The sequence below is a fragment of the Perca fluviatilis genome, chromosome 17, assembly GCF_010015445.1.
Source record: "Perca fluviatilis chromosome 17, GENO_Pfluv_1.0, whole genome shotgun sequence".
Classification (NCBI taxonomy): Eukaryota; Metazoa; Chordata; class Actinopteri; order Perciformes; family Percidae; genus Perca; species Perca fluviatilis.
The window spans coordinates 23504810-23527183 of record NC_053128.1 but is presented as its reverse complement, the minus strand read 5'-3'; the positions used below and the strand labels follow the sequence as shown (position 1 = coordinate 23527183).

General features: G+C 39.0%; 1 protein-coding gene across 1 annotated transcript in view; it reads left to right on the top strand.

Annotated features, from left to right (window-relative positions):
* The first annotated feature begins 672 nt into the window (after positions 1–672).
* pcsk5a (proprotein convertase subtilisin/kexin type 5a) overlaps positions 673–22374 on the top strand; it is a 33908-nt gene continuing 12206 nt past the window's right edge. The window contains exons 1-22 of the mRNA XM_039779634.1: positions 673–702; positions 851–1106; positions 2950–3054; positions 4229–4402; positions 4542–4685; positions 4979–5055; positions 5308–5396; positions 5493–5665; positions 5846–6052; positions 8278–8378; positions 8475–8578; positions 8915–9035; positions 9298–9486; positions 10209–10345; positions 10487–10609; positions 10802–10904; positions 11341–11531; positions 11788–11872; positions 12328–12431; positions 12566–12704; positions 12899–13014; positions 13310–13412. Coding sequence (XP_039635568.1) covers positions 692–702; positions 851–1106; positions 2950–3054; positions 4229–4402; positions 4542–4685; positions 4979–5055; positions 5308–5396; positions 5493–5665; positions 5846–6052; positions 8278–8378; positions 8475–8578; positions 8915–9035; positions 9298–9486; positions 10209–10345; positions 10487–10609; positions 10802–10904; positions 11341–11531; positions 11788–11872; positions 12328–12431; positions 12566–12704; positions 12899–13014; positions 13310–13412 — 2852 coding nt within the window. The 5' untranslated portion in view covers positions 673–691. The remainder of the gene's footprint in view (positions 703–850; positions 1107–2949; positions 3055–4228; positions 4403–4541; positions 4686–4978; positions 5056–5307; positions 5397–5492; positions 5666–5845; positions 6053–8277; positions 8379–8474; positions 8579–8914; positions 9036–9297; positions 9487–10208; positions 10346–10486; positions 10610–10801; positions 10905–11340; positions 11532–11787; positions 11873–12327; positions 12432–12565; positions 12705–12898; positions 13015–13309; positions 13413–22374) is intronic.

The following is a 22374-nucleotide window of genomic DNA, read 5'->3' as shown; positions in this document are numbered from 1 at the left end:
TCTTAATCTGAACTACAGCTACATCTCTTAAATAGAGGTTATAATTCCCTCGAAGCACTGACAGACACAAGTGTTTTTCTTGCTACAGGTTATAAAGGTAGTGGAGTCAAAATAACAATATTCTCCTCTGAAATGTGGAGTAGCTAGCCCAGTAGAAGTACAGTAAGTATAACATAAAATGGGAAATATCCAAGTAAAGTACAAGTACTTTAAAACTGTACTTAAGTAGACCTACAGTACTGGGAATAAGTACATGTATGTAGTTACTTTCCACTATTGGTTCTAATGAAAACGTGTTCATGCAACTGCTTGCCATTTTTGTGTTTAGGAATACAAATAATTAGTAAAATGTTGTTGTGAAATGTAGGTCTACACCACTGACTCTATCACGATGTCACTATGTCATAATCCTATAGAAAACACTTTTTTAAAATAGTGTAGCCTGTTTATTTTATGCTGCTTTGTCAATTAAAATGCTTATTAAATGATTGAGGCCTATAATGATGTAATTTGCAGTTTCTATTAGACAGTTCACATTTTTTTCTGTGGCCACTTCTTAACCATGCACGTGTTTTACAGTAGGCTACAATGGCAACTAAGGAAAAACAGGGGTTATATTTCATCAAAACGACAACGTGCAGACGAAGCTGCATCATAAGGGCATTTTGGGCTGCAACCACTCCTCAAAGAAATGCACTACAGGTGATCCCTGGCTCCCATATTGAAACAGTAAATCCATAGTTGCTTGTTTCCAGTGAATGAATGTCAAGTCTTGACAACTTCAGCAGTCAAAGATCCTTCCGTTCATGCATAACATGTCATGAAGCTGTTTTTTTTTTTTTTGCGACAGTGCTTCCATTTCGCCAATGAGAAACACGTTCCGCAGGAGAGACGACGCATGCAACACCTGTTGCCTCACTCTAATTCTAATTAGAGGAAGCCTCTTCATCTCTGCAGTCATGCGGTTCTCAGCGATGTGGATGGGAATTCTGCTTCAGTTTTGTCATGCAACGATTTACACCAACGACTGGGCGATAAGAATAAGAGGGGATAGTGAGTCTGTCAACAGGATAGCAGAGAAATATGGATTTACTAATATGGGTCAGGTAAGTGTGATGCCACATACAGCACCGTAACCTACATAAGAAGCACCAGACAGGGACACACAAGAGCATTTGCAGTCTTCATCTTAATTGTTGCCTTTTTATTTTCTTTTGAAGTCTTTAATTCCTCAGTCGATCACTGTTGATGTAAGTGTGTAGGGAAGCTCAAAGTGTATAGGCGTCTCAGGCAACGAGCTTCAAGTTAGGCCTCAGCCCTAATGGCACAAACACATCTAGACAGAAGCCAGTCAACAGTATGAGGAGTGTTGCTAAATCTTGTCTCGCATCGTTAAAAGGAATAATCTCTAACTGACCACTATAATTTATATAGATTTAATCAGTGAAATCAATAAGTTAATAGTGCCCCGTTTAGCCAGTTACCAGACTGCCAGATCTGCAGTGTCTTATAAAACAATATTTCAAAGTAGGTAATATATGTGGGATGAAGTGTACTAAATTGAATTGCAATTCACTGTCAGAAACTAGTCACTTTTATTTTCTGCGCACTATTCTATATATATATATATATATATATATATATATATATATATATATATATATATATATATATATATATATATACTTTTTTTTTTTTTTCAACTTGCACTATTTTATGTCTTTAGATTGTCTGACTTGTGTGATTTCTTTTTTTAACATAATTATGAGCATTGTTAGAGAGAGCCAGAGACCCAAGAATTTTATTGACGACTGCTTCTGTAATTATTGTGCATTTGATAATAAATAACTTGAAAGATTTAAGGAAATCATGATCATATTATTAGTAATTTATATAGCTACCTTAGATGATTATGTTTCAATGATAACAAAAAAAAAGGTAATAGCCTAACTGGTAGAAGTAGAACTAAACCTTTACTGCAGAACAACGTTTAAATATTAGTTTAGTCATAGGGACTGAAAGTTTTTACTTTTGAGGAGTCCCGGAGAACGTTTTTATATCAGAAGTCAGCAGCTGCTCATCTACATTACAAGCCTGCTGGGATGTTTTGTCGTCAGTGTGAGAAGGATACCAAGCTGCCAAAAAAACCAAACACATTTTGTTCTCGTACATCTTGCTTTCATTTCATTATTCCAACCCCGACCATATCATTTTAATTATCCGAGCAGTTAAACCTCAAAGAAGCAGCATTTTATTGCCATCTCAGTCAAGGTTGCAAATAATTTGTCAGAACTCATTTACACAAAAGAATTAAAAAAACAAATCAATCAGACCAGAGATGTCAATACACCGACAGAATGGCCAAATAAAAACTAAATAAATAAATAATAAAGCAAATGAATAAAACAGAGCGAGGCCAGGCCCATAAAATTCAATACATGTACTACCTGGGGATAGGTGCTGTAATGAAAGTTGCAGTTCTTGGGTCCATGTTTCACTACGCGTGATATGAACCAGGACAACCCTTTGATACTTAGCTTCATATTGCTGAGGGCAGAAGTCAAAAGCATATTTCACAACTGAACCACTGGGCAATAATTAAGGATTAGGACTATAATGTATTCTTGTCAGTCACAGAACATAGCCAACCCATGACACTTACTTTATATTAAACATAAATTACCCAGAGCTCCTTTTCTTATATATTAAAAAAAAGAATCTATCCGTTTACTTCGTGACATTATGGTACACAAATGAGCAGCAGTCTTGTGGCTCAGGTTGCCGTTGCCTGAAAAACTATCACAGGTGTAAGGTAGCCACCTTAATGAAACACACCAGAGGCAGTTTCATAATTTAACAGCTGTTTATTATAGGGACAGAGCAGGATGGGCAACACACCTTCACCTGAAAACAAATTTAATTTAGAGGATTTGATGTCTGTGTCACCAGATTGGAGACCTGAAAAGTTATTACAGTTTTCACCACCACGAGACGGCGAAGAGGTCCATTGTGTCCAACAAAGAGGTGTCTGTTAGCGTCGCCAAGGAGACCAAGGTATAGTAATGGGATATGAGGAGACTCTTCTGGATTATTAATTAGCAGCATGTCCCCTTCCTATCTCCAAACACATGAGCACACACATTCATGTACTGGCCCTTTCTAAACACACACATGTATGTTACTCAAACTGCCTGTTTGAAACACCCATCATAATTTATGGAATAACCTCCTGGATAAACTTTGACCCATCTACTAGAGTTGTTCCAATACCAGTATCGGACATGCCGCCGATACTAGCTACAATGCTGGGATCGGCAAGTAACAAGTCTATGCACCAATCCGAGTCCACTTAATTTAGCACAGTTTTTTTTTACTTTTACTAGAAGTAGTTTATTTATGTTATCGTTCCATTATAACTGACTGTCAAACTAGATAATAAAAGAAAGTTCTATGGCATTCATTCTCTGTATGCATTTGATCATGTTTTACAAAGGGTTTAGCCAGGCCATACAACAATGATAGCAATCATATCACATCCTTTCAAGATTAGTAGTATACAGCTGTTAAAAAATTATAAATAAATGTAATTTATGCACTGTTATCGGATCAGTACTCTGTATCGGCTGATTTTCAAGTTCAGGTATCATATCAGGAAGGAAAAAATGCTATTGGAAAATCTCTACTATCTATAACTAAAGTTGAAAGCATAGTTTTCCAGTTCAATTGACCTTTTGCTAAACCCCTCTTATTTAAATGGAGCAGCCAAACGGGGTTATATTAAAACAATCTACAGCCATGCTACAGAAGGAGGATTCTTAGAGCTAATGCAACAGCTGCTAATGTTTTGCAGGTATAATGCTTACCATGTTGACCATCTTAGTTTAGCATGTTAGCACGCTAACATTTGCAAATAACACTAAACCCAAAGAACAGATGAGGCTAATAGGAATTATTAAATTGTTTTTATTAAAATTTTTTGGTAATAAACCATAGTATTGGACAAATTAAAAGATTGACCTGATGATGGTGGCAGATGAAAAAGTTAAGTGATCACCAAAGTTGGTTAAATTCATCCTGAGGGGCTGGACCAATGTCATGGCAATCCATCCGCTCGTTGCTGAGATATTTCAGTCTCGACTAAAGTGGTGGACTTACGGACCAACTCAGACTAAGCCACGCAGCTATACATGTCTACATCTGTACAAGTGCCCTGTGTGTTCCTTTTAAGGTGGAATGGCTCCAACAGCAGGTGATCCAGAGAAGAGCAAAGAGGAACTCCAGAGCAAGTCACATCTACTCCATTGACATGAAGACCAAACACCTTCCCCCTGCTCATCCTCAGTCCAACCACACCCAGACGCTGCTCTATAATGACTCAATGTGGAACAGCCTGTGGTACATTGTGAGTCTGATTTATTTATTTTTTGTTCCTTTTACTAAGCTAAAGTCTGAAACCCAGACAGACAGACAGAGCCTAGAATAGACTGATTTATTTTTTACTCCCAGGGGCTAAATTGAATGTCCCACTATTTGCTCCACAGCAGTGCAGTGATGAGTCCAAAGGCTGCCAGTCTCGTATGAACATTGCACGGGCCTGGAGGAGAGGGTACACTGGGAAGGGTGTGGTGGTGTCTGTCCTAGATGATGGCATTGAGACAGAGCATCCGGATCTGAAGCCAAATTATGTAAGTGCCTTGGGATGGGACACTGTTCTCAGGAAGGGGACATTAATCATAAGCAATTTGGCGGAGCTCTTAGTGTAAGAGCACAGAGCTGAGACAGATATTGCAGGCAGAGCTTTTGGGCCAAAGATTCGGAAAGGCCAGCCAAGAGTATGGGAATGGACATTAAACGTCTTATCCACTTAACTGTCGAGTGGACTGGTGAATAATGCTCTTTGTGATTTGTCTGATGAAACGGAGACAGACAGCCACCGGCATCTCATAATGTGCTGATACTTACTATCCATCTGATTCAGGATCCACTCGCCAGTTATGATGTGAACGGACAAGATGAAGACCCTTCTCCGAATTATTCCAACAATGCTTTTAACTAGTGAGTACTTCTTATTCCTAGATTTCTCTTTGCACCTGTTTTGTAGTTTCCTCTCCCCGTCATAATTCCAACAATTTAATTAATGCATGCTTTTCTTTCCATTTTTCAGTAATTACATGCATATATGGATATGCAAATCCCCCAGTCTGTATTCTGTCTTCTCACTGGTTTGATGTAACGGAAATAGCCCGTCTTCTCCTCATGCATATGCATCTAACCTCATGTTCTGATGTTCTCCTCCTTTCTCTGAAGCCATGGGACACAGTGTGCGGGGATGGTTGCTGCCGCTGCAAATAACTCTCAATGCACGGTTGGAGTCTCTTTCCACGCACGGATAGGCGGTGAGTCCAAGTGACGGCATGAAACTGGAATGCAGAAGGACTTCTGGAGGTGCACGTCTTGCATATAATAGATTCAAACATTATCTTTACCTGTAGGCATCCGTATGCTGGATGGAGATGTTACAGACATGGTGGAGGCCCAATCACTGTGCTTCAGACCACAGTATATTGATATCTACTTAGCCAGCTGGGGGCCAGAAGATGACGGCGCCACTTTGGAGGGACCCGGGCCTCTAACTCGTCTTGCTTTACATAATGGCATCAAAACAGTGAGAGAAAGAGAGTTTGTGCATGAAAAAGACTTGGCTACATGTGTTTCGTTTATGTCTGTGTCCTACCTGCTGCTGTATATTTTCTTCAAGGGTGTAATCTTTTTTTTTTCTCCTAATCAATGTTTGAATATCATTGATAAATGAATCACTTCTGTCTGCTTCCCCAAATAATGTCAGGGCCGGCACGGGAGGGGCTCTGTTTTTGTCTGGGCGTCAGGGAACGGAGGGCGAAGAGGTGACCACTGCTCCTGTGACGGCTACAGCAGCAGTATCTACACTATCTCTATCAGCAGCAGCACTCGGCGTGGAAGCCAGCCAGATTACCTGGAGCAGTGCGCCTCCACACTTGCGACAGCTTATACTGGTGGGGAGAAAGAGGAGATGGTGAGTCGAGGCTGTGAGAGGCATAAGAAAGATCTTCAGTGTGATTGTTCAGTACCAAAATATGCTAATAGGCCGTGATGTGCTGAGATGAATCTTTATGGGTAATGAAAGCATTGTGCTGTGTATGTACCCAGATTTAAAAATAAAGATGCATTTTCTTACTTGAGAAAAATCCCCCCCCCATATTTAAAATTGTCTACATTATCACTTGAGGTAAGTATGTTTATTTTATATTTTAAATGGAGCAACTGTTAAATAGTATTCATAAGGAATTATAAGGACAGTGTTCAACAGCATATGTCTAATTGATAATTCCAATTTGAATTGCTACTGCAACCTGGAGAGTCTGTGCACAGCAAATGTGAACATGCTAAAAATTATGTTGTTAATAATACATAAAAATTGTATTTACTTGGTTTTATATGGAGCTCTTCCCTCAAGGGCATTCATGTTTTTTCTTTATAATCTTTATCAGTTACATTGTTCTTTTCAGCAAACTTGTTGTTGTTTTCTGAAATTATGGACTTGTCATGGAATATGAAATGGCTAAATCTATTGACATTACACCTGTAACTCCAAAGAATGACAGTTACAGGTGTGATGTAATGAAAGAATGAGAAAATAAAAGTACTGTGAGTCAAGTCTACCCATCCAACAACAACGTGAATAACACCTGTCCATCAGCAAAAACGCCCCGACATACTCTCTATGAACTTTCTTTCTGGTAGAACAATAACTTTGAAATTTGCAAGACACAAGAAGAAGTAAAATTAGCTAGTTGGACCCTGTTTTTTTATAGGGTCTATAATCTCATGTGGAATGTGGCATTTTCCTATTCACTTCAACAGATGCAGTATTTTTTTGAGCCTTTAGTTCATTTGAACTAAAAGATATAAGAGGAGCTGCATTGTAAGACAGTTGCAGCGTGTCTAATTATACAGTAGGAACCTTGTGTAAAAATCCTGGAAGCCACATACTCGGGAGGCCTTTTTTTACCTGGTTGATTGGCAGTAGTCTTTGTTTTGCATTGCAACCGACCAGGGAAGATAGACCGTAATTATACAGTATGTAATTATGTGTACTGTAGGTGCGAGGCTTTTGTAAAACATATGCATAAAAAAGGAACCCCTGCACATTGACACATTTATTTAAAGGGGCTGTACTTGACATTCAGAACATTGATATAGCAGCAAACAAATACTTGCCATGTAAAGATATAGTGGAGTAATGGCGTCCTGAGCAGAGAATGATGTCACATTCCCTATGTGTGTGTTGCAATCCCAGCTTCTCTGTTCTTTGTTGTGATAGTCGGTCCAGGTGCATATGGCCGTGACAAAACGTAGGTTTTCACATATTGGGGAACGAACGGTCTGTGAGAGCCATGTGGATGCAATCCCAGCCTGCTGTTTTTTCCCCCCAATATTTTAGGTACATACTTTTAATGTTCTCTATTTAAACACATTTGGAGTCAGAGAGCAGAAAATGGCACATACTTCTCTCTCTCCATATAATTTGCAGGGTTCATGGGTTAATCAAGGTTGGGTGGCTGATTAGAGTAAATTGAACACTGCTCCTCAGGCTTACTGGGGGCTTTTCCTTCTGCAGAATGTCTTTTGTTAGGACACCTGACAACATGCAAAAAGCAAAATCATGCATTCAGTTTAACGGGGATGCCTGCAGCAGAGACAATATGGCAGAACAGGAGCGGGTGTTACGTGTCTCATGATACATCCATGAGGAGCTTTTTTTCTGCCATCCACTTCCGATGGCTAGCAGAAAAAAAGCTCCTTGAGCAGAAATGGATAAAGAAAAGGGGCCTTTGAATTGCAAGTTGAGTTTCAAAGCCCTTCCAGATGGTTCTCTCCACAAGACTAAAGTGTTTTGCATGTACTGTCGATGTGATCTGAGGAGTACGTCCAGTTTCAAATACCACTTGAGCATTAAAAAGTTGTAAAATTTAAAAATAAAAATATAATTTACGATTTAATCGCGATTTAAAATGTTTAATTGATGACAACCCTACAATATATAGATCTAATACATATAAATACATTTACACGGTATCGCCCAAATCTTTGATGGACAAATGTATATCATCTGATGGTATACTGTATATCATATTACTCAACCCAAATGAAAATCTTCTCCATTAAGGCCTTTGAGCAAAAAAGAAAAGCACACTTCTGTATAATGGCAGGTGAAAACTGATCTGGTGTCCTGGACAGGTAACGTTGGGTCCACAGCAGAGCTGCAGTTGGGCTAAATCAGAGACTTCGCTCTCCTCCTCCATAGCTGCAGGCATCATCGCTCTCACTTTGGAAGCCAAGTAAGCAGCTCTCCCACAGATCCATACATGCAGGCACCATTAATTGGTTTCATCAGGTGATGAGAGTATGATGTTTTTTCTCTGACCTTTTCTCAGCCCTTTACTAACCTGGAGGGATGTGCAGCACATTATTGCCCAAACATCAAAACCTCATCAACTTCTTGCTCCTGACTGGCGCGTTAATGGAGCCGGATACAAAGGTATTCCCATTGGACTTCTGCTAAATTTATAAATCCACACAGTTTTTTGCAATTAGTTTGAAGAAAATAAATAATTACATGATGTATTTTGAATCTTCTCAACACTTTTAATAAAGAAGATGGGCAAAGAAGCTTGATAAGCATATTTCGGTAAATGTTCTCTCAGCTCTTTTTAGGGAAACTATCAAGCAGCGAGCAAACAAACTAATGAGTTACTGTGAGCAGAGGAGTAATAAACGCCTACAAAGTCCCCGGAGTGCATGATGTTTTTTTATAAGCTACAGCGCCTTTTCTGCCCCAGCTTATGTAGTATACGTGTGTGTGTCTGTCTGTCAGTGAGCCACCTGTATGGCTTTGGCCTGCTGGATGCTGAGAGCATGGTGAACGAAGCCAAGCATTGGAAACAAGTCCCTTCACAGCATGAGTGTGTGGAGGAGGCGCCCATCCAGCTGAGCAGGTATCACACCAACTGCACTGCAAGACATCTTTGCTTTGAGTCAGGGCTTCCCTTGATTCCTCCTCTTTTATCACACTTTATCTATTTCTTTCTCAGTTCGCACATGGATTTCTCTCGCATTGATTCTCGCACTTTTTTGTTCTCCAACTTTACTGCTCCTTTCCTTGTAACTTTGTCTTGTGCTTCTTGTTTTCTGTCTCCTCTTTTATCTCTGCCACTCTCTATGTGTCTTCATTCTTTTCCCGTCTCCATCTCATGACAGAACTATTCATCCAGGCTCGGCGCTGACATCTGTGTATGAGAGTACGGGCTGCTCCAGCAAGCCCCAGCATCGCGTTGTTTATGTGGAGCATGTCATTGTCCGTGTAACCATCACTCACAGTCGTCGTGGCGACCTTTCCATTACGCTCATGTCACCTTCAGGCACTGTGTCGCAGCTGCTAGCTAACAGGTAACTAAGATCAAATCTCAGTTAGCTCGATGGTGTTTAAAGCCCCCAACCTCTCCTTCCAGGCAGCGCTGCGACCGTTGACTTCAAGGCATCTAACCCTAACCCTAACCCTAACCATAACCATAACCATTGCCTAATCCTAGTGCCTTCTAGGCAGCGCTTCCTGGAAGGAGAAGTTGGGGGCTTAAAACACTGAAACGCTCAATCACGGACAGTATGTGTGGCAAATACATCATCACCCTCTCCCTATAGCTTCACCCCATGGTTTCTACATGCATTAATGTATGGGCAATGCCTTCTTTTTTTAAAGCGTAGCATATAACTGTTTAAAGCACACCATAATTCTCCACAGATAAATTCTTCAGATTGACACCTTGTCAAATTATGGGGGGAAATTGATTTTGGCAAACACTACTGAAAAATAGCAGGAGAGGTGCTCATATGGTGTTTCAGGGAACTGGCATCTGAGAAAGATGGGCAAAATTAATTTCTTGAAAACTGTAATGCCAAAAATACAGCAACAAGACAGACAAGTGTTGATAACGCTAAATTTAAAATGCATTGGGGGGAAAAGTAAAATATGTGCATTTTTCAAGTACTCCATTTCAAGCTGATCTAATCAATATAGTAGTAGTAGTAGTAGTAGTAGTAGTAGTAGTAGTTGTTGCGATGGTGGTGTTGGTAGTATTATCATGATTATGTACAGTAATGTTTTGCTGTAGGCCTTTTGACTCCTCCACCGAGGGATTTCAGAACTGGGATTTCATGACAACTCACAGCTGGGGGGAGCAGGCAGCAGGGGAATGGACTTTGAAAATCCAGGATATTTCCTCTCAGAAGAGAGACAACACTGAACTAGGTCTGCTCTTCCTCTTTGTAACATCACAGTATTATGAAACAGACATTAAAGTTTGACTAGAAGAGCAGCTAAAATACAGCGCAGGCCTCTCGGGACAGGCCTCTTATCTTGCTCTCTTCCTGTTTCTCTGTTATTAAATAGGGACGCTAAAGGAGTGGTCCCTGGTGATTTACGGCACTGCAGAGCAGCCATATCCCAGGCATCGTGAGCGAGCCCGATCGGCTGGGATGCCGATGGATGGTGACCTCACTGAAGAATACAGTGGTGAGTCATGTACTCAGCTGATATTAAGTTGTTCCTTGTTCTAGCTCAGACAGCAGCTAGTTTAGTTTATGTTGGTTAGATGGTTTTTTTTTTTTAAATGTAAATATGGAACTACAGTATATCAGCAATCTAAATAACCTCTCTGTTGTTGCTATGACTGTGCAGTGACTTTGCGAGCATTTGCCCTTCCAGGACCCTGCGACCCAGAATGCAGTGACGATGGTTGTGAGGGGCCCAGCCCGCAGCAGTGTGTTATGTGTTTACACTTTTATCTCAAGTTCAAGAACAACACAAGGTTAGCATGAGTACAGTTTGTAGATCCAGAATGCAGTGTACATTATGTGGTGATGCTGCTGCAGAGTATATGGCTCACACATACAGTATTGCAAAGGTAAATAATCAGAAAAGCTTTATAAAATTAGAGAAGAACAGCAGATTAAGGACGGTGGCATGTAGAGCCAGAGGTGGGGTGTGGAGAGAGTCAGGGTGGGTTCCGGGCCTTGTTAATAAGGCTAGTGGCGGAGGGGTGATGGACCTCAGCCTCCTGCCAGAGGGGAGTGGCTCAAAGAGCAGCAGCAGCAGCTATTTTTTAGTCCACATGTTTATACATTAATCCAAATTCTTAAGTGACCATGATTTCACATTATGACCCAGACTGTCATTCACTCCCACTCATCTAGAGAATGACACCTTGTGTCCTCTATGTGCTTTGGTCCGTGTCGGTCCAATAGGATGTGCGTATCAGAGTGTCCCAGGGGTTTCTGGGGCGACCGCCGGCGTTGTAAGAGGTGCTACTCCCCCTGCGAGAGCTGCACTGGGAGTCGTAGTGACCAGTGCACTTCTTGTCAACCTGGTCATCACCTGACTGAGGGGGCCAATACCTGCACAGCCGCCTGTGGGGACAGCTTCTACCTTGACCATGGTTGGATTTTTGGCCTTAAAACTGCTATTATGATTAGTGTTTTGTTGCATATTTTGTAATTATGCTTAAGAATAAAGAAATGACCTCCTCCAGTGAACATTTTAAGGATCTATGGTTTACAAAAGAGCTGCAAACAGTTGCATATGAGCCTGCTAATGAATAGTCAGTTGATGTAACTGCAGTTGAGGGGTGTGTGAGTAAGATTGATTAATTGCTCTGATGTGTATTCCATGTGTATTATTTGATTTCCCCACAGATGCAAATATGTGCAGAAAGTGCAGTGAGAACTGCTTGAAGTGCACCTCCTACAGTATCTGCACAGAATGCAAACCAGACACAAGGTGAGATAAATTCTCTGATGATGCTTGAATTAACTGCTCGCTGGTAAACACTGCTCTTTCTCTTCCGGCCGCTGAGAATACTGATTCTCCTTGTGCACACACACTCTGCAGCATCATAACAATTAGAAAAAGCTACAATGTTTTTAACTCTGTACTCAAAAGAATGTGTTACCCCTTCATTTTCCACACACAGCTCCAAAAGAAAAATGTATCATGACTTCCATTTTGCAGTATTGTCACAAGAAAACAAAACGTCCCTGTCAAATGTAACCATATTGTTGAGCTAGAAGTTTCCAGAATACTGTGTTCACTGACTCAGTTCTTTGAGTACTTGTGGTGGTGTGCTGTGGGTTGGAAAACTGAGTCTACAGTCTGAAGGCAATGAGTCATCTTCATGGTGTCTCATGATTGGTTGTGTGTGTCACGGTGCCACATGCTCTGTCCGCCCTCTCCAGTCTGCAGGGGAATCGGTGCCAGCAGAGCTGTGTGGCAGGATTCTACCTCGACAAGCAGGAAGGCACATGCAATCCCTGTCATAAGGCCTGCGCTACCTGTGCAGGTGAGAGCACAGGTCAAGACTAATCAACTGCATAACAACTTCAAATGTCATTAAAATGCATGACATGGAATTGTTTGCAGTACTCTTTTGTGTCTTTCTATCATTTAAAAACATGTTTATTTCTGCAACATCAGGTGCAGGTGTCGCGGCATGCAACCAATGTGCAGAGGGCTACTTGATGGAGGAGTGGAGGTGCATGCCCTCCTGCAGTGCTGGCTTCTACGCCACAAAGCCAAACCCAGAGATAGCTGATGGGCACAGGATATGTAGGAGGTGAGCTCACTGGTGTGTGTTCAGGTGTGGGTGGTTTGTTTATCTGCTGATTGCAGGCCTTATTCTAGTGGCTGGCTTCTGTGTTTGTGCTCGTTCTCATGCTGTTTGTAGATGTGTGCCTATATGGGCTTTTTTTGTGGTCAGTATGTGTGTCTGTGTGCGCATGTGTTCAGTCTCTGTGCTCTCCTCCTCAGGTGTGACGCCAGCTGTCTCACCTGTGTGGGGCCGAGCCGGGGGAACTGCAGCAGCTGTTCCAGTGGTCACAGCCTGCAGGAGGGAGCGTGTGTTGTTAACACTGAGTGCACAGACGGTCAGTCAACCATCTTCTTCCTCTATTACGTGTTGGCTTTACTGCTGCTAGATACATAGAAAGCAACCTTTAAAATATTTAGTTCTTACTACTTTAACTTCTCAAATACAATTTCCTTTAACTAAATTAATATCATATGTTCACAACTGCTGCTAATGTTTAATGAGAGTATAAAGGCTGTTTTATGGACATTTTATATCTATAAGTATGAATTTACAGTGTGGTAAATGTATACATATACTCTTAATTCTGAGTCATATGAGTCAGCATTGTTCTTTTGGTGCATATCTATCAGGAGAGTACCAGGACAGTAACGGAAAGTGCCACACGTGTGATGTAACGTGTCTGAAGTGCACAGGGCCACAAAGAGAAGACTGCATCAGCTGTGCTTCTTCACGGTGAGTTGGTCTTTAGATTCAGGGTCAGAGGGGAAATTGATACATGTCACTGTTTTCTTGAGTAAAAAATGGCACTTCACCATGATGTGGAGGATCAAATAATACTAGAAAATGCATTTCCTGCAGAAAAGACTAAATTGTTACAATTAAACTGGATTGCTGGCATAATTGCGTAAGAAGGTGAAGAAGTGAGAATAGTTGGAAAAATGGGAAAGGTTTAATTAGAATGAATTTCATTGAAATGAATAATAATAATAATAATAATAATAATAATAATAATAATAATAATAATAATAATAATAATAATAATAATAATATTGAACAAAAGTGGAATATTACTGTTTTTTTTAAAAAGCTGTCGCTACACTAAAATGCTGGTTAAAATGTGTAAGAAGGTGAGGTTGTAGGGCAAAGTGGAAATGGTTCTAATTAATAAGTCGAATAATACCAATATTGCATGAAAGTTTTTATAAAAGCTGATGCTAAACTGAATTGCCGGCTTTAATTTGGATGAAGAATTAACTTTAAAGACTTACGAATGAGTTGGTAAAAGGGGAAATGGCTGGGTCAAATTAGGAAATCTCAATCAGCTGTGTTCAATATTTTCATTCAAGTATGAAAAGAATTTACAATTAATGAAAGATGTATGATTTGTAAATAAGACATGATTAAGCAGGTAAAGCAGCAGAAGCTGTATAAATGGCTAAAGTGGGAAAGGGGTGAATGATGCAAAATAAAGGGTAAGAAATGATGGGTTCAAATATTTTGCGTATTTGCACTATTTTTATTTTATTTTTTTACACCAGACAGACATTGACAGAGACATAGAAATCAGTACATATGGAGAGAGGCCCCATTTTGACCTGGTATTAAAATCCTGAGTGATCGGATCACAAGCACAGGTGTAAATGCACACACTAATGAGAATTGTGTTGTTGTTATAAATACACACACAACTACACATGATATACTGTGTATATATAAAAAAAAATAAGTCAATTGAAATGTGTTATTATTCATATTAATGTCTAATTGTAATTTTTCTGTCTGGGGGGAAAAGTGCGATGTCGTGGTAAAGGAGAACGGAGGCTGGTCCTTAAGCTGTAGTCACGCCTTGCCTGGCTTTGATGTTTAATTATAACACCTTTTTGTTTATAACTGCTTGCTACTGAGATTAATTTAAAGTAAAACTTCCCATCGAAGACTCCTAAAAAAAAATCGTAAACAATAAGTGGTATCAATATCATGATCTCACCGTGAGCACCATTAAGCATTTGCCGATGTATTGATATATAACTTTTTTGGATAAAGTTAAAAAATGTGGGCATATCAGCGATTTTAAAAACTGGTACACTGTGGTTTCATCCAGAAATGTTGAGGATGTTTAACAAGGACTGTCAATGAAGGAATGCTTGTGGTTCTTGTCATTTCGACAAGTCCTAGTGCTTTAATGAGCACATTGGCTGAAAGTAGACAAGTATCTACAATTTGAAGTATAAATAGTATATGAGAAGTAAGAATTGTGGCCAAGAGAGTCATAGTATAGTATGTTGAAAAAAGTCATAGTATAGTATGCTGAAAAAAGTCATAGTATAGTATGCTGAAAAAAGTCATAGTATGTCTAAAAACCCCCCGGAAAAAAGTCATAGTATGTCAAAGAAAGTCTGGAAGAACATGCAAATTCCAAACAAAAAGGCTCAGCCTGGACTGGGGATCGAACCAGCGGATAAATGTTGGAACCGTGCAAACCACTGAGCTACCATGCAGCCAAAAAGAATACGTTGAAAACAGTCATAGCAGAGTATGTGGGGATAAAAAAAAAAAAAAAAGTTATGATGTAGTTTGCCGGAGAAAGTGATTAAAAAATGTTTTGGCATAGTATGTAGAAAAATGTCATAGCATAGTATGTCGAAAAAAAGTCATGGTATAGTATGTCGAAAAAAAAGTCATTGTGAAGTATGTCAAAAAGTGATAAAGTCATAGTTTAGCATGTTGAAAAGGTCACAGTATATTGATAAAAAGTGATACAAATGTCATAGTATATTCTAGGAAAGTCATTGTATGGTATGTCGAAAAAAGTAAAGTCATAGTTTAGCATGTCGAAAAAAGTCATAGTATATCGATTAAAAAGTGATAAAAAAATGTCATAGCATAGTGTGTCAAAAGTGATGAAAAGACATATATAGTATGTCAAAAAAAAGTCGTATGTCAATAAAAAAGTGATAAATGTCATAGCATAGTATGTTCTAGAAAAGTCATATTATACTATGTAAAAATAAGTGATGAAAGTCGTAAAATATCATAGTATGTCAAAAAGTGAAAGTCATAGTATACCATGTCGAAAAAAGTCATAGTATATCAACAAAAGTGATTAAAAAATAGCATAGTATTTTGAAAGTCATAGTATGTCGAATAAAGTGGAAAAAGTCATAGTATGTCAAATAAGTGATGAATAAATTCATAGTATAGTATGTCGAAAAAGCAGCAAAAACTCATATTGAGAAAACTCACATACATACATACATACATACATACATACATACATACATACAGTACAGGCCAAAAGTTTGGACACACCTTCTCATTCAATGTGTTTTTTTTTTGTTTTCATGACTATACATTGTAGATTCTCACTGAAGGCATCAAAACTATGAATGAACACATATGGAATTATGTACTTAACAAAAAAGTGTGAAATAACTGAAAACATGTCTTATATTTTAGATTCCTCAAAGTAGCCACCCTTTGCTTTTTTTGATAACTCTGCAAACCCTTGGTGTTCTCTCAATGAGCTTCCTGAGGTAGTCACCTGAAATGGTTTTCACTTCACAGGTGTGCTTTGTCAGGGTTAATTAGTGGAATTTTTTCCCTTATTAATAAAAAAGCAAAGGGTGGCTACTTTGAAGAATCTAAAATATAAGACATGTTTTCAGTTATTTCACACTTTTTGGTTAATTCCATATGTGTTCATTCATCGTTTTGATGCCTTCAGTGAGAATCTACAATGTAAATAGTCATGAAAATAAAAAGGAAACTCATTGAATGACACAGAAGGTGTGTCCAAACTGTCTGTCTGTCTGTCTGTCTGTCTGTCTGTCTGTCTGTCATAGCGTAGTATGTCAAAAAAAGTGAAACAGTCAAAGTATAGTATGTCGAAACTAGCTGAAAAAAATCCATAGTATATGGGGAAAAAGTGAATGTCAAAAAAACGTAATAGCATAATTTGTCAAAAGGACAGTATAGTATGTCAAGTCCTAGTATGTCGAAAAAAAGTCATGCTAGAGTATGTGGAAAAATTGTTATGAAAAAAGTCTTAGTATGTCAAAAGTCACAGTATAGTATGTGGGGGGGAAAAAAGCGGAAAGTCATAGAACAGTATATCAATAAAAAAAGATTAAAAAATAGTATGTCAAAAAAAGTGATGATAAAAGTCATAGTATGTATGTTTAAAAAAAAAAAGTGGAAAAAAGTCATGGTATAGTATTTCAAAGATAGTCTGGAAGAACATTCCACACAAAAAGGCCCAGCCTGGACTGGGGATCAAACCAGGGGTCAGCGTCTGCACTGCCTACTTAGTGGTGCTTGTTGGAACCGTGCTACCATGCAGCCAAATAGAATACACTGAAAACAGTCATAGCATAGAATGTTGAAAAAAGTCATTGTATAATATGTCGAAAAAACTGATAAAACAAAAAAAGTCATAGCATAGTATGTCGAAAAAAGAAATATAGTATGTCAAAGAAATTCTGGAAGAACATGCAAATTCCACACAAAAAGACACAGCTTTGACTGAGGATCAAACCAGGGGTCAACGTCTGCACTGCCTACTTAAAGCCACATTGTGTAAGAATTTCTCCCATCTAGCGGTGAAATTGCATATGACCACCAACTGAATATTACTTTCTAGCGCTTTGTATATTGTACGAGATTAATAGTGTAAGGCAATATTTACAGCATAGGGAAGAAGCAACATAGGTTTGTGTTTTTAATCTATTTCTCTGAGCAGTATGAACAATCCTGTCAATGAAACTGAAATTAGCTCTTAGTCATAGACATTGATTTCGGTGGGATCGGTGGGTACAGTGGGTACGCGTACCTATCAGATTTTGTAAAGAGTCATTTTGTACCCACCACTTATTTTTAAAAACCTCAAGCTCAATTTAGTTAAAAAAAATAAAAATAAAGTTCATAATGCATATAATTCATGAGCGACGGATGCCAACAAATCCACAAAAATCTCTATCCCCACAGGGCAGGCACAGACACAGCCTTTCTGTGATGCAGAACTACAAATATTGTGCTGCACAATATGACTGAAGCACCTGCACCGTTATTCCACGGGACGGTGCGTAGGCTCAGACGCCTGCTCGCACTTCAACACCGCTCACTTGCGCTCTAACTTCGGATAAACTTTTTTTTTTTTTCTACACCCCTCCAAGGAGCCAGGGACTTTTGCTTTGTGTTTGTCTTTCTCAAGAGATTGTCAGATTCCGTTTTTTTTCTGAGTTGAATTGAAACTTCCCCTGATCTGTAGGAATCATCATTCTCTCCATTCAAGAGGATTGTGTTTGCATTGAAACCCCAGAAGTAACTCTTTCCACAGTTATTGGTAGTGGTGGTGGTTATGGCGCAGTGGATATAACACATGCCTTTGGTGTTGGAGATCTGGGTTCGATTCCCACTGCAATACATCAACCAATGTGTCCCTGAACAAGACATTTAACCCCTAGTTGCTCCACAGGCATGCAACCTCTGATATATAGCAATTGTAAGTCGCTTTGGATAAAAGCGTCAGCTAAATGACTTGTAATAATAATGTTGTAAAAAAGTTAGTTATTCAGTGTCCCAAAAGTACTCCAGAAGCGTTTCTTTTTTTTTTCTTTTTTTTGTTTATCCTGCGCAGTTCCTCTCAGAGTCTGATGTCATGTCACATTGTCAACATGGATACATGAAGCAGAACATAGTGGGCCATATGTCTAATGCTTTTTGAAAACTGAAGGCTTTCTTCTTCATAAAACGTGTCGGACATCATCACATTTTTGTATACATTTTTATTCATTTACATTAGTAAGCTACAGTACAGCTTCTTTCAAAACATGACCTGCGCGAAAGAGAAGAAAAAGCAATGAATGCGTCATTGTACCCAGCACTTCTGAAAATGCACTTCCGAATGCGTCTCTGTCCCCAGCACATTTCAAACCAAAGTGACGCCCATGCTTAGTATCTCCATCGTTTACACGCAGCTGTTCTAGCTGTAGCTAGTCTGTGTTACAACTCCATTACGTGAGTTGTCTGCCAGGGAAATCACGACCTATATGATTACGTTTATGTTACAAGATAGACAATCCTTTTTCATCAGTGACGCGAGGAAAAGAATGCTAGATGTCGTTCTAGCGTTATGCACAACCATGCTATAGTTAGTCAAGCAACTATAAAACTTTGAATTTACACAAATAGGCAGAATTACCTTTGAGAAGAAAGCAGGCAACTTCGGTGTCCCTTTTTAAAATCCTTGCTCCTTATTAGCTTTTTCCATCGTGGAAAAGCCACTCCAATATTAACTTTGGGCTTGTTTCTTTGCCTGTCACATTGTCGTTTTAATTCTCTTTTTAACTTCGTTGGCAACTCCGTTAACTTCTCCCCCTCCCTGGCATTTGTCACGGTGCAGGCGGAGGTATGTCCCTCTTTGGCTAATGTATTTTAAAGATGGAGGCGCAACATAGCGGCAGTCATTCGAGTGAGTCGCTTGTATGTGTTCTGAATGATGCAAAATGTGATATTCTACGCGTACGAGAATACTTTGATTAGTTGGTGGAAGTAATTACACATGAATGAGCACATATTTGTGAAAGAACAAAGGGGATTTTGCTAAGAATCAACTCAAAAAATTACACAATGGAGCTTTAATAGTTTTTGCTGCAACCGTGCTAACCATTCAGCCACCATGTAACTAAATAGAATGTTGAAAAAAGTCATAGCATAGTATGTCAAAGAAAGTCTGGAAGAACATGCAAATTCCACACAAAAAGGCACGGCTTTGACTGAGGATCGATCCAGGGGTCAACGTCTGCACTGCCTACTTAATACAGCGGGGAAAATAAGTATTGAACGCATCATTTTTCCCAGTAAATATATTTCCGATGGGGCTATTGGAATGAAATTTTCACCAGATGTCAGTAACAACCCAAGTAATCCACACATACAGAAATCAAAACATGTATGTCCCTGACAAAAGTTATGTGTAATAAAGTGGAATGATAATGGGAATAAAAATTGAACACATGAAGAAAAAGGAGTGTAAAAAGGCATGGGAAGCAATCCTGCCCCCTATTAGTGCAAATTAATATCAGCTGGATTAGTCCTAATTGATGGCCTATAAAAAGATTTCTCATTACCAAGGTGTCACTCAAGAAGCATTTCATGATGGGTAAAAGCAAAGAGCTGTCCCAAGACCTTCGCAGTCTTATTGTAGAAAAACGTACGGATGACATTGGTTACAGACGAATATCTAAACTTCTGAAAGTTCCAGTGAGCACTGTTGGGGCCGTTATCCAGAAGTGGCATTAACCGGCCACGACCAGGTCTATAGAATACTTAGAAGAGTTGTTGAACAACCAAGGACCACTCGCGGAGATCTTCAGAAAGACCTGGAAGAAGCAGGTACAGTTGTTTCAAAGAAAACAATTAGTAAGACACTCATCCACCATGACCTCTATGCACGCACACCACACAACACACCACTGCTCAAGAAAAGGCATGTGGAAGCTCGCTTAAAGTTTGCTGCACAACATCTGGACAACCAATGACATACTGGGAGAATATAATCTGTTCAAATGAGACCAAAATTTAACTCTTTGGCTGTCATAGCATACACCATGTTTGGAGGAGAAATGGCACTGCATATCACCCTAAAAACATCATTCAAACAGTGAAGTTTGGAGGTGGAGGTTGGCATCATGGTGTGGGGCTGTTTTTCAGCATCTGGCACTGGCAGACTTCATATAATTAAAGGAAGGATGAATGGAGAAATGTCAAGGAAACTCTCAATTGGTTTTGGTAAAAGAAAATTAGAATGGCCCAGACAATCACACAACTTGAATCCAATTGAAAACCTCTGGAAGGAACTAAAGGAGACTGGAGTTCATGGAAGATGCCCCCGGAACCTTCAAGATCTGAAGACAGTTTGTGTGGAAGAATGGGCAAAAATCACAGCTGAGTAATGTGTGCGACTGGTTTCTTCATACAGGAGGCGTCTTAAAACTGTCATTACCAACAAAGGCTTTTCTACTAAGTATTAAATAAATTTCAGCCAGTGTGTTCAATACTTTTTCCCTGTGTCATTTCACTTTATTACACACGACTTAATGTATGGACTTAATTGTTTTGATATCTTGTATGTGTGGATTACTTGGGTTGTTACTGACATCTGGTGAAAATATCATGCCGATAGCCCCATCAGAAATATCTTTACTGAGAAAAATGTTGACTCGTTCAATACTGATTTTTCCCCGCTGTACTTCTTGTAAGTGTGCTGACAACTGAGCCACCATGCAGCCAATTAGAATACTCTGAAAACGGTCATAGCATAGTATGTCGAAAAAAGTCATAGAGTATGTCGAATGAAGTGATCAAAAAATGGGATAGCTTAGTATGTCGAAAAAGTCAGTATAGCATGTCAAAAAAGTCATAGTATGTCAAAAAAAAGTCATAGTATTATAATAATAATAATAATAATGTATACTTTATTAATCCCACAAGGGGAAATTACAATGTTTTTACTCGGTTATTACACACATTACACACAGGCCTGAATTACACACATGCTCAGTACCTATACATGCACTAATGGAGAGATGTCAGAGTGAGGGAGCTGCCAATGGAAAGGCACCCCGAGCAGTTGGGTGTTCGGTGCCATGCTCAAGAGCACCTTGGCAGTGCCCAGGAGGTGAACTGGCACCTCTCCAGCTACCAGTCCACCACCATACTTTTTGTCCATATGGGGACTTGAACCAGCAACCCTCCGGTTCCCAACTCCCTACTGACTGAGCTACTGCCATTCCCAAGCAGTAGACATAGTATGTCGAAAAAAGTCATAGTATAGTAAATTAATAAAAATGTGATACAAAATGTCAGTATGTAGTATGTCGAATAACCGGGTTCCCGCAGTGTCTTAAAAAAGTCTAAAATTTCAAAATCAAAATTTTAAGTATTGTGTTCTAGGTCTTAAATAATTTTCTATGTCCATGTAACGCTACCTCTAATGCTCATTGAAATATATTTTTTGTTGAAGTTCTTTCTTTTGCTTGTCCAAATATAATTCACGGTGTATGTACAGATTAATATTGCTCTGTTGCTTTTATGTAATTTGAATACATTTATTTACTTAGCAAGTACATTTGTGACTCTGCATTTTGTTACTTTTATGTCATGATATAGGTCTTAAATTTCATTCTCAAAGGTCTTAAAGTCTTAAATTTGACTTGGTAAAACCTGCAGAAACCCTGAATAGTCATAGTATAGTATGTTGACAAAAGTCATAGTATGTCAAAAAAAGTGAAAAAAGGCATAGTATAATATGTCGAAAAAAGTGATAAAATTTCATAGCATGTCAAAAAAAGTCATAGTATGTCGGAAAAAAATCATAGTATGTCGAAAAAAAGTGAAAAAATCATAGTACAGTATGTTAAAGAAAGTGATGAAAAAAGTCATAGCATAGAATGTCGAAAAAAGTCATAGTATAGTATGTCGACAAAAGTAATAGTATATGGAAAAAAGTATAGTATTTAGAAATAAAAGTGGTAAAAAATGTTCAGTGTGCGCCTTATGTCTAGAGGCTCAGTCCTTGTCGCCCCGTTGCTGCATGTCAGTCTCCCTCTCTCTCCCACCTTCAAAATATAGTATGTCGAAAAAAGTCCTAGTATAGTATGTTGAAAAAAGTGCAAAATTCATAGTACAGTAAGTC